General features: G+C 50.0%; 5 protein-coding genes across 5 annotated transcripts; 3 read left to right on the forward strand and 2 right to left on the reverse strand.

The window, feature by feature from the left end:
* Positions 1–104: 104 nt before the first annotated feature.
* On the forward strand, positions 105–1,307 carry COCMIDRAFT_102290 (uncharacterized protein; the record flags this gene model as incomplete). The annotated part of the gene is made up of 1 exon (XM_007692391.1): positions 105–1,307. One exon carries the CDS (start codon positions 105–107, stop codon positions 1,305–1,307), a length of 1,203 nt encoding a protein of 400 aa, XP_007690581.1.
* Positions 1,308–1,602: 295 nt separating this feature from the next.
* Positions 1,603–2,583, reverse strand: COCMIDRAFT_28550 (uncharacterized protein; the record flags this gene model as incomplete). Its single annotated transcript, XM_007692368.1, has 1 exon — positions 1,603–2,583. The coding sequence occupies one exon, from the start codon at positions 2,581–2,583 to the stop codon at positions 1,603–1,605; it is 981 nt and encodes a 326-aa protein (XP_007690558.1).
* Positions 2,584–3,077: 494 nt separating this feature from the next.
* COCMIDRAFT_28551 (uncharacterized protein) lies at positions 3,078–3,926 on the forward strand (the record flags this gene model as incomplete). The annotated part of the gene is made up of 2 exons (XM_007692369.1): positions 3,078–3,306; positions 3,589–3,926. 2 exons carry the CDS (start codon positions 3,078–3,080, stop codon positions 3,924–3,926), a joined length of 567 nt encoding a protein of 188 aa, XP_007690559.1.
* Positions 3,927–5,946: 2,020 nt separating this feature from the next.
* Positions 5,947–7,279, reverse strand: COCMIDRAFT_102231 (uncharacterized protein; the record flags this gene model as incomplete). Its single annotated transcript, XM_007692392.1, has 2 exons — positions 5,947–6,092; positions 6,196–7,279. The coding sequence occupies 2 exons, from the start codon at positions 7,277–7,279 to the stop codon at positions 5,947–5,949; spliced, it is 1,230 nt and encodes a 409-aa protein (XP_007690582.1).
* Positions 7,280–8,612: 1,333 nt separating this feature from the next.
* On the forward strand, positions 8,613–9,971 carry COCMIDRAFT_102239 (uncharacterized protein; the record flags this gene model as incomplete). The annotated part of the gene is made up of 1 exon (XM_007692393.1): positions 8,613–9,971. The coding sequence occupies one exon, from the start codon at positions 8,613–8,615 to the stop codon at positions 9,969–9,971; it is 1,359 nt and encodes a 452-aa protein (XP_007690583.1).
* Positions 9,972–11,401: the final 1,430 nt, after the last annotated feature.

Below are 11,401 nucleotides of genomic sequence, written 5' to 3' on the forward strand. Positions count from 1 at the left end.
GCAGCAGCATCCCCTCACCATCCGCAAGTCACAGCAGCCTGCATGTTCAACCAAGCACATATCTGGTCATGTCGTCTGCGAGTGACCACTTGCATGCCCCTGCCATGTCCCCTCTAACCATTGACCCCCCATTGCTCAACTCGGCAAACCCCTGGTGCACCACGCTCTCCCAATTGCAAGACCTCTACACCAACCCCCACACCGGTGCCATAACAACCCGCACCTCCCTCCCTTCCTCCACAAACAAAGGATTCCCCCACGACCCCAGTATCCACCAATTCGCCTTCTTCACCCCAGACACCCTGTCCAGCTCAACCCCAAACAAGGATCTATCAGACGATGCCTCGACGACCGGTAGTCTCAACACGCTCGGCTACTCGCCCATCCCCCTCTCGGAATACCTATCCTACGTACAAACAATAAGCAACACACACTGCGCCTCGGTACCACTCCACAGCCGCACCAGCCACAAACCCATCATCGTGTCGGTGACGGGAACCGCGGAAGAGGTGGTGCAATGCTACCGTCAAATCCGCACGTGCCAGCGCGCCGTCCACATGCAACTGGCCATGGAAATCAATCTCTCATGCCCGAATATCCCTGGGAAACCGCCGCCTGCGTATTCAAGACTGGAACTAGCTGAGTATTTGCGGGGTTTGGGACGGGAAATGTCAGTTGAGCAACCACAGCAACCACAGACTCGGGAAGAAGCAAGTGAAAGAGGAGAGGATAGGCCAGAAGTTCCAGTAGGCATCAAAACACCACCATACACGTACCACGACCAATTCCAGAGCCTAATCGATGCGCTCCTCGATTGCAGTGAGAAAGGGTCGTCACCATCGTCGTCGTCGTCGTGTCCGGTGAGTTTTATCACGGCGGTGAATACGCTTGGCTCGTCGCTTTTGGTCGCACCATCATCGTCTTCTATTGCAACCACTACCGTTTCTCACAACAACACCACCACCACCACCACCCATACCGACACCGATACCTCTGCATCCACTACCCCATCCTTCCACCCAACCCTCACATCAGCAAACGGCACAGGCATCGGCGGTCTGGCAGGTACACCGCTGCATCCCCTCGCGCTGGGCAATGTGTATACAATCGTGCAGATGCTAGCGCAGCATGAGGTGTTGAAGGGAATACAGGTGATTGGGGTCGGTGGTGTGGCGGATACGGAGGGGTATAGACGGATGAGGGGGGTAGGCGCGCGAGCGGTGGGTGTGGGGACTGCGTTGGGCAGGAAAGGGGTGGGTGTTTTTGAGGAGATTATTGGCACTGTGGGTGTGCAAGAGAAGAAATGAAGACGAAACGGTGATAGGATGATTTGTGGGGTGTTTTTTTTTTAAGATTTTGTTTCTTAATATTATTTTTTGGTTATACATTTCATGTGTGTGTGAGTGTGAGTGTGAGTGTGTGTCCTTTGATCTAATATTAATTTTTATTTTGCTTGCAATGGCTCATTATGCTTTCTTTCCTTTTGTTGTTGTTTTCTCCGAACTAGGGTAGTTGAAAATTATCAAGGGTATCTCTTTTGTTTTTGCTCTCTTCGTTTCCCATTTTCTTTCTCCGGGGACCATGATTTTCCCCTAATTAGCTTCATGCAGTGTATTTCTTTTCGGCATGTCTCGATGCTAATTCTGCTGCACCCCTTGCAGCTAGCCACTCACTATCCGCTCGCTCATTAACGCTCAACATGCCGCTAACGTCCATTTCCAGCTCGTCCCAAAGAGCCTCCTCGACTCTGCTCTTGAATTCGGCGTCTGCGCCGTGACTGCCCAGGAGAACGATTCTGCCTGGCGCCTTGCCCTGTGGGCTCAGAACAAATGCGATGCTTTGCTGGACCTGGGCCCAGAATTTTGCTCGTGGTGCGTCGTACATGGGGAGATGCCACCAGCCGAGATCAGAGCGTATGATGCGGTTGATTATGTGTCCTTGTGATGCATAGTCTCTGCAGGCGTATTCGTGCATGCTTGCGCTAAAAGCGCCGTCATCAAAGGCGAGGAAGAGAACGTGCTGCAAGTGTTCTGATTGCGATTGTGTGGTGCATGAGGATGCAGGCTTGAGAGCGGCATGGGTAGCCAATGCTTCTTCGTAGAGTACGGCGCTGTCCTCGGATGAAGCAAGTCCTGCAGTTACCATGGCCCTTTGGAAATTTTGTTGCAGTCTGGGAGCCTGAGGGGATAGGGCCAATGTGGCTTGTTGTACAGAAGCATCCAGCTCCGTCTCAATGGCTCGGTGAAGTCGGATCATGAAACCGGACAAGACCATTTCATCGCTGGCTTCCAGTGGTCCAGTGTAGCCAGCGCCAGAGGACATCCACCGCCGCATCAAATCCTGATAATCGGCGCTTCCTTCCATCCTCACGAGGTCTCTGGTTGTTCCATTTTGGTAATGAGCGGCGGCCACGGCATGTGACGTTGTAAAGTGAAGGCCAATACTGGGCGAAGCGTGTGTGGTTTTATCCTCGACGCTGGTGGTGTCGTCTGTGGCGCTGTCGACAATGGGTATTTGCTGTGCCGGTCGAATGACCCGTGCACTAGCCAAAGGCACGAGAAACAGTAGAGTGGACAACTTCATGTTGGAGTGGGGAAATAGTATTAGTAAATAAAGGCGGGGTTGACGAAACACAAAAAGGGCGCAAGAGAAGGAGGGTCAAAAGGCCAAAAGAAGGCCAACTAAGTGCGAGAGAGCGAACAATGGTGGGTGAAGGCACGGTGAATGGTGATGGCAGCCGTACAAAAAGAGCGGAAGGTGGAACGGCAAAACGGCGACAGCAAGGGCGGTCGGTCGAGGTCGCGTGGCCATATGGGCCCATCTTATAGTAGTAGGACCAGGGAGAGGGCGTTGCAGACAAGCATCCGACGGTACCGTGTGGCTTGCCAGAGCTTGCCAGATTCCGATAGCGCCTGAGTGTGAGTGCGCTGGTTCCATGGGCGTCAAAGGCCCGTGGTCCGCGTCGACTATTGGGAAGGTTGGCGCTAGGCCGCGCAGGGCACCGAGGCATTACTAGAGTGCCTTGGTTTCTGTTTGATGAGCATTGATGAACACGGCCAAGGTCTGAGGTTGTTCACATGCCTGCCCGACGGCTCCTCACCCGCATCTCGACCTTGGCGACGCGCTTCGCTGTTTCTTGGGGCCTACCAGGCTCGGGCGCCGTGTGCGACGTTGAGACGGCCATGTCCAAGGGAGTGGTGTCGGCGAGGGGGAGGGGAGGGGAGGAGGAGAAGTACCAAGCTTTGGCCGGTGCCGGGTCTGCCGTGATGCTATTTATAAAGCGCCTTGGCACAGCGAGCGTCTACAGTAAGTACGAGACTCGTGGCACCGCCTCAGTAAAGTACAAGTGCAAGAGTCAACCCTCATCGAGTGGCTATCGTCTGCCCAAGGCACTGGTTTCTGTTCTGTTTGATGCGGAGTGGTCTCCTGCTTACTTACATATTTCCGACTGGGGTTGGCTGGCATCGCGCGTATGGTGACTGCATTGCTCCGCGTGGCCCCGCTCTTTCAGGTACCGGTGGCTCGACACTCTGCGCCCTTATCCCCGGGTCATTTTCACACGCATTGACTGCGGCGCACACCAGCTAGGGTGTCGTCGGTGGACCTCAGCTGCGCCACTGTCAATACTCGGGCTCGACGACGAATTCAGCCCTGGCGACTCAGCTGTGTCTTCACCTGTGTGGGTACACTGCCATACAAGCAGACCAAATAATGCCACTGACAAAGGCAGAGAGAGTTTGGAGAGCTCCACGAGTGAACTGCAATCACCACTCGCAACCCCAATCCGATGGCATACGGACCATACTCTGGATTCACCCAACGCTGCGGGGGGCTCTAGTCGACATGCTTACGCTTGTCACGCACAAAGAATGCTCCGCAGCCACGGACCAAAACGGCGTAGCGCAGCACATCCATCGTATCCCTGACAGCCCTCTGCGTACGGACCATACCGACTTTGTGATATTTGAACCCCTCGTATGCAGATCTTCCGCACTGACTACACGATGCCTGGAGCATGCACCATTGTGTGGTAGCTGGCAAGCTTCCCCAGTTCAACGGGCCCAGCCCTAGAATCATCCAGGCCCATCTTCCATGACTCCTGTATCGTGATCATGCTTCATGTACATGTCCACATCATCAACCCCCTTTTCGTATTCCATCCATCATCAAAGGTCACACGGGCACGTCAACCCGTGCGGGGTTCAATATACGGCTATTTCCAAAGCTACGTCCTTGCGATACTCATCTGCCGAACATCAATCTATCGCTCCACAGGGCGCAATGACAAGCTTTTTGGAGATGCGGGAGTCCTCGCTTCACTTGCCTCGCATCTGTACAACAACCTTTTGTCCGGCCACCTTTCTGCCAACTGAACAAGTCGCTTTAAACTTCGTCAACATGTATGCAGTCATCCGTCTCAAGGCATAACGGCTCGGTCTTACGTTAGAACACGACCAAGAATCTTTCTTCTGCTCCGTTACTTCTCCTTGACGATTTCGGGCCATTTTCGTCAGCACTAACAAATACTCCTACTAGCATGCCGAAGCCGAATTAGTGACTTTGCAACAACAAAATCCTTCAGGCGATGGAATAATCCGAGTGCTCTCATCACATCTTCGTTTTACAATGTTAATCAGGGAGAAAAGGCTGAAGATGGCGTTTTCAACCTAATTTTTAGTATTAAACACACCTACGGATGGTTTACAAAATACCTCGCTGACACATCCATGTCAGTTTCGCATTAACAATGCTCACCTAGTAACGTCAGATTACAATGCGAGGCAGACCTTGGCTAAGCAACACATTCAAGTCGGCAGATTATCCACACTCAAAATCGCTCCTCACATTCTGGTCATGGAAACCCATACTATCCACGCCGCGTAATAAGCACAACTGAGTGAAGATTGATTTACATGCGTCAACTTCATGTACCCAGACCTAAACACAAAAGCTTTCAGAGCCATATTCCCCACAGCTTTTACGCAACAACCGCACACTGGTCATTTATTGGTGACATGCTGTTATTCCGCAAAGATTCGATCTACACTTTTACCCAAGCTCCAGCCCGAACTTAAACCGCTCTCACGAAACAACGCCTAGCCACGGCATGATTCTTCCAATGATGCACCTCTACGCAAAACCGATAACCTCACGACCAACTCTTTTCCCGCAAAAGAACGGAGCATCTACGCAAGGCCGGATATAGCACGTTGTGCTGACCAAATCTCTTATCGAGGACCAATGTGCAGCTAAAATGCGCAGTCGTCATGACCATATTTCTTCACGTGCTCTACTGTGTGATCTGGCTCAAAGCAAGGCTTCGTACGTAGGAACCCAAGATAAGTACATTTCCTACCTTTCTCATGGTATCACCAACTCTTGCTCCAACCATAGTCCTGTAGAAACCGAGTGCCCTTGAATAGTACACACAGAACATTAATGCTCCCATTATCACTGGCGAAATTCCAACAAGAACCGTTTATGTGATTGACTCGCTTTTTCGTATGAAGACCAGCCAGTAGCATGTCAGGATATTATGACAGTACACTGGCTCTTATTCGACTTGTCAGGCTCATGAGCTAAAAGGGACTCAATGCAACTTATAGCGACTTACAGAATAGTGTTACCACTCCAGATGTTTGAACAGGCCTGAACGGATTTCAAGTGAAATAGGCTGATCTCAAGACATTTCCACGGAGTACGCTTAGAGAGGTGGCAACTGGGCACCACACTTGACCTTCTTCAATAGCTAAGTGCCACAGCTCGACTACAAACTCGATTGAACCAACACTCGTAGAATCGTAAAACTCGATAGAGAAACATCCCATTCGTATATTCACTCATTTGGTCAAATGAAGTTCCTTGCTATCAAAGCACTGGTAGATATTCATACTTGCCAAGATGCAAAACACAGGTCAAATCCCTAATGCTCCTATAACAATCGCACTAATATCCAGACTTACCAGGCACAATCCCAAAACACGGTCCACCTTTGCCAAACATCTTCTGCAAGTCCTCAGCAATCGCATCTGGCCTCTCGTGCGCCGCAAAATGACCACCTTTGTCATGAACACTCTCGTACACTAGTGGACCTAAGAAAAGTTAGCAAAAAAAAAGGGGGTCACAACATCAGTAAAACATCTCTTCAAAAACACGATAATCAGAGACGTCAATGAAAAGAAAGGTAATCCATACCCAACGTCCTCGCCCACAACCTAGGCACAACCGTAATCTCCCTGGGGAAATGCGCAACCCCCAACTTCACGTTACCCACCCACCCACTCGCCCTCTCCCTATCCGGCACCTCAACTGTTGGATTATGCCCGGCCTCATAATAAATCCTTATATGCGCATTTGGTCCCGCAGTGCTAAACCAGTAGATGCTAACCCACGTGAGCACCTCCCCGTCACTCCACGCATACCCATCCGTCCACTCGACCAACTTCTCATAGATCCACGCGAGCAGCGCAACCGGACTATCCGCAAACGCGTACGACAGCGTTTGCGGCTTTGTAGCTTGCAACTGGCGATACGCCTGGCCTTGGCCTTTGAACCACGCCCCGCGTGCCAGACCGGCGGTTTCGGCGGCGCTGTAAGGCGTGACTGCGTGCTGCAGCGCCAGCAAGGGCTGCGAGGAAAACTTGGGCGCGTGGGCGCGCACCATGTTGATGTGGCTGGCGAGGACCGAGTCCGGGTACAGCAGGCCCATGATTCGCGTCACGTAGAAGCCCCAGTCGCCGCCTTGCGTGATGTATTGGGTGTAGCCTAGGTCGTGCATGAGCGTGTTGCAGGTTTCGGCGTATTGCGGCAGGGCGAAGCCCGGTTTGCGGATTCGCTGGCTGAAGCCAAAGTTGGGGAGGGAGGGGGCGACAATGGTGAATGCTGGGTGGCTGGTGGAGCTGGTGGAGTCGAGTAGAGGGAGGAGTTTTGTGACTTCGAGGAAAGAACCGGGCCAGCCGTGGCAGAAGAGGAGGGGGATGGCGTTTGGGTTTGTGCTTTTCTTGTGGACAAAGTGGATATCGATGTCTCCGAAGCCTTTGACTTGTACCTTTTTTCTGTAGTTGGGGAGTTTGTTGATTTGGGCTTCAGCTTTGCGCCAGTCAAAGGTTGTTTCCCAGTGCTTTGCTAGGCGTTTTATGTCGGATAGTGGTGATCCGTATGGCCATTGGTCCGGCGTATCGAGCTCATCTGGAAAGTCGGCATCAGACAATTTTCTCTTTAGCTTTTCAATGGACGCATCAGGGACGGATATCGTGTATGGTTCAGGGTCTGATCCCATTGTGGACAAGAGCTATACTATTCAAGCTGTTTCTTTGGACGACAATGTTGTTATTCACATATACAAGAATGAAGCAACGATATGTTCAATAATCATACTCAACAACTGAATCAAGCTGTTTTTCAAGAAGAACACAACACATTGTCGTCTGCAAGATGACGGCACTGCGTCGCTAAGACTGGCAGTGAGAAGATGACGTGACGGCAGATATCGGCTTATTAATTTCGCCAAGAGATCCATGAATGGTTAGGCACATCCTCATACTCGAACAAGATGCTTTCTTCGGCAATCTCCCCCTTTGAAAGACTTCAAAACTTGTACTCTTACATCCTTCGATATTGTAGTGCTGACAATCCAATAATATACAGTGGGTTTAGAAGCAAGCAATGAAGCTGCATAACGTAGCGCGACCTCTCTTGGATCCTCGTGAGTGGGAAGGGTATGCACAGTTTCCTTACATTGTGATTTATGAGAACTCAATGCAGCTTTCTGATGTTGAAATAGTGTGAATTCTGATTTCGCATACTGGTTTAAGCAATGAACATGTACGCCTCTTTTGAGACCAAATTCCACGGCAGTGACCAGCTAAGACAAATCGGGTATAGCGGACCGCCGCCGTGGAATCTCCTACATATTCCTCCACCGCCAAAGCTAGGATGGATCTACCAAGATGAATTCAGGAATCCTCGACAGGGACCTGCTATACTAAATGGAGTATAGTCCCACACTGGGATCATACCGACAGTCCGTAAACAGCTAAGAAGAGGGGTGCAGCTTTAGCTACATATCGGCACGGCTGCCCGCTATTTGCTGTACGTACCACGAGAGATTCTGGCGTTTGTCGCGTGACATCTTTCCAGCCCAAAAAGGGCATTTTTAACACCACGTTGAAGATTGGAAGGATAGTAGTATGCGCTTTTTGAAGCCAATGATATTGCGTTCCGTCGTGCATGAGAAACCATCGGAAGCAATTTTAATATGCAGCTAGAGCTGCATCAACTCGCCTTCGTGGCACATGTAAAGATGAGCTGGCCTGTCCTTCTGTGGTACAAGATAGGCAAGATAAAGCATTGATGTACCTGGAGAGAAGGCGACACAACACATCCACTTTCGGTGCTCGGAATGAGTCGGAATAGCTCGGAATACCCCAACTTACGGTTGTGAGACGCGTGCCAATCATGAGTTGCGGACCAAGACCTGCTATCAAGGCATGACTGCCAGCTTCTTTCCCGAGCCATTTTCCCGATACCATAAAAGTAGTTTAACTCTTGATTCTCGTAGATATCACGGCATCTGGTCAAGACCGAAACTATCTTGTCAATAATCAGATTCAATGGCATCCACTGTCGATACCCTGAGGGATGGACATACGACCGCAAGCGGAGCACTCGAAGCCGCAAAACAACGGTTCGCAAAGAGAAACCCTGTGAGCTTCAAACTGCACGAAGAAGCAAGCAAAAGGCTACCAGGCGGCAACACACGAAGTGTACTTCATACAGCACCGTTTCCAATCTTTCTCAAAAACGGTAAAGGGTATCAGGTCATTTCAGAAGACGGACATACATACACGGACTTTGTCGGCGAGTTCACGGCCGGGCTGTACGGACATTCGCATCCGGTCATCCAATCAGCACTGATTGATACCATTAATAATGTCGGGCTCAATCTTGGAGGCACGACGACGCTGGAAACAAGACACGCTGCGTTGATATGTGAGCGGTACAAGCTGGACCTTGTCCGTTTTACAAATTCCGGTACGGAGGCGAACTTGCATGCTATCCAGGGCGCACGGCGATTCACTGGAAAGAAAAAGGTTGTGGTGTTCTCTGGCGGATACCACGGAGGGTGCTATCTCTTTCCCGATAACCGCCCCGCAGAGAACTGTGTCGACAAGGGCGATTGGATCGTTGCAGAGTTCAATGACATCGAGGACGCGAAGAGGAAGATTGAAGGTTCTGAGGATGTTGCTGCGGTATTGGTCGAGGGCATGCAGGGTCGAGGGCCATGTCTTGTCGGCACCCATGATTTCCTGCAACAGGTCCAATCGTCGGCAAAGAAAGCTGGTGCCGTGTTCATTCTGGACGAGGTGCAAACAAGCCGCCTGGCCCCGGGCGGACTGCAGGAGCTCGAAAGCTTAACACCCGACATAACCACTTTAGGTAAATTCCTGGGTGGCGGGATTACGTTCGGCGCCTTTGGAGGACGAAGAGACGTCATGCGGGTTTACGATCCGCGAGAGAAGGGTTCGCTGGGACACTCGGGCACATTCAACAATAACACACTCGGCATGGCTGCAGGGTATACTGGTTTGGCGCAAGTATACACGGCTGAAGTGAGTCGTGAGTTCAACGTCATGGGCGATCGGTTCCGCCAGCGTCTCCAGAGCCTTTCGCATGGTACAAAAATGACCGTTACTGGTCTAGGAACGATTCTGGGGATTCACTTCTTACACGACGGTAAAAAGGAATTGAGGAACTATCAGGATCGCCTCGAAGATAGAGACTTGAGCATGCTGTTTTGGATGGAAATGATGGAAGATGGCTTCTGGATCTCGCAGCGGGGGAGTCTTGCAGTGATATTAGGAACACCTTGGGAGGAACTTGAAAAGTTTATTGACAGTGTTGAGAAATTTCTGCAGAGACACGCAAGTCTATTGGAGGTACGGATGGCCAAGGAAGAGAGTAGGCTGTAATCAGACACGTACGTGTACCTATCCAAGGTATTAGTGAAGCAGATATACGCAAGTGTGCAGCGTAATGCTATCTTATGGATGGTTGATCATATGATAGCAGTGCATGCTACAGGGCGCTCGTGAACAAGACCAATAACATGCACTGATATTAGACCTGACCGCTACTCTGCGAGTTTGGCGGCACGGGATATGGTGAGTGGCGCTGCAGCATTAGATCTTGGATTGTTTCTGAGTATCTGTAACCTTATTTCCTATTCACAGCCCGCCTCATGCTCGGCTTCGTTAGCATATATTGATTGAAACAAAGTCAATGCCTGTAACAACACCAAGACACTGTACGTGAATAGGTACAAATACAGACGTTGCGATTGGAGAAGCTAGGCGTCAAGCTTTCAGCAAGTACAACTCATTGCCGGGCGTCGGGACCATAAGCTGAGCTCAGCACGACGGACCAACGTCTACGTCTTCCCCCGCATATATTGTGGGGTCGGGGCTCCGGGACCTAGACCTGGGATACTGCTGGTGGCGAGTAAGGAAAGGACGGCATGCCATGACAAAAGGTGGAGAAAGCAGAGTCAAAGAAGCCGAGCGGTGGTGGCTGTTTCGAGGCTGCGTCACGGGGCACAATCATGGGCACCAATCGCGTTTCACAGCCCGCGGCCGCTTTTCAAGGCGCTAGCCAGACCAGCAACAGTTACAATATTACACTCTCTACTTCATATCATTACTTTTAGTTTTTTTTTAGAAAATAAATACAGCATATGTTAAGTAAAAACTTATTATAAGGTAGTAATAAAATAATGTTTTATATCTTATTAATAGCGCGGCCTTCTATAAAAGTGGCTTACTATCTAATACAGGCTACTTACTAATCCCGCACGTTATAAGAGTAGGCTAATAGACTAATTGTCTAAGGGGTAATCGGGCCGTATAGAAAGGAATTAAGGTTATAGACGAGAGATAAGTGAGTATAGAGCTGCAGTCTATTATACTAGAGGAACGTTTTTATTATCTAATCTTATTAAAGGGTCTATGGTTAGTTAGTTATATATATTTAGTTTGTCAGCCTTGGATTACTGAGCACACCTTCTACATACCACTTACTTCTTTTTACCTAACTATTCTCTAGCAAACGTCCACCACTATGCAGTTCATTATTCTCGCTCTTACTATCGTACCAATAGTTTTGTGTTAAGCCGAACCTACATGCTGGTACCCTAGGAGACCTATTAGTGGAGTTTGTGAACGTGTCTTCAAAGATGTAAATTATATTATTAATTCGTTAAAATTAGTACACTAAGCTATGATAGAGAAAGCTAGTACACGAATTTAACGGGTCTATCACCCAACAACACGTAGATCAAGTGTGCAGCGGTATGTTACACGGGGTCTGGAGTGCTAATACTTCTCTGGCTCGATCCGGGTTAGGG

Source organism: Bipolaris oryzae (assembly GCF_000523455.1).
Source record: "Bipolaris oryzae ATCC 44560 unplaced genomic scaffold scaffold_127, whole genome shotgun sequence".
Classification (NCBI taxonomy): Eukaryota; Fungi; Ascomycota; class Dothideomycetes; order Pleosporales; family Pleosporaceae; genus Bipolaris; species Bipolaris oryzae.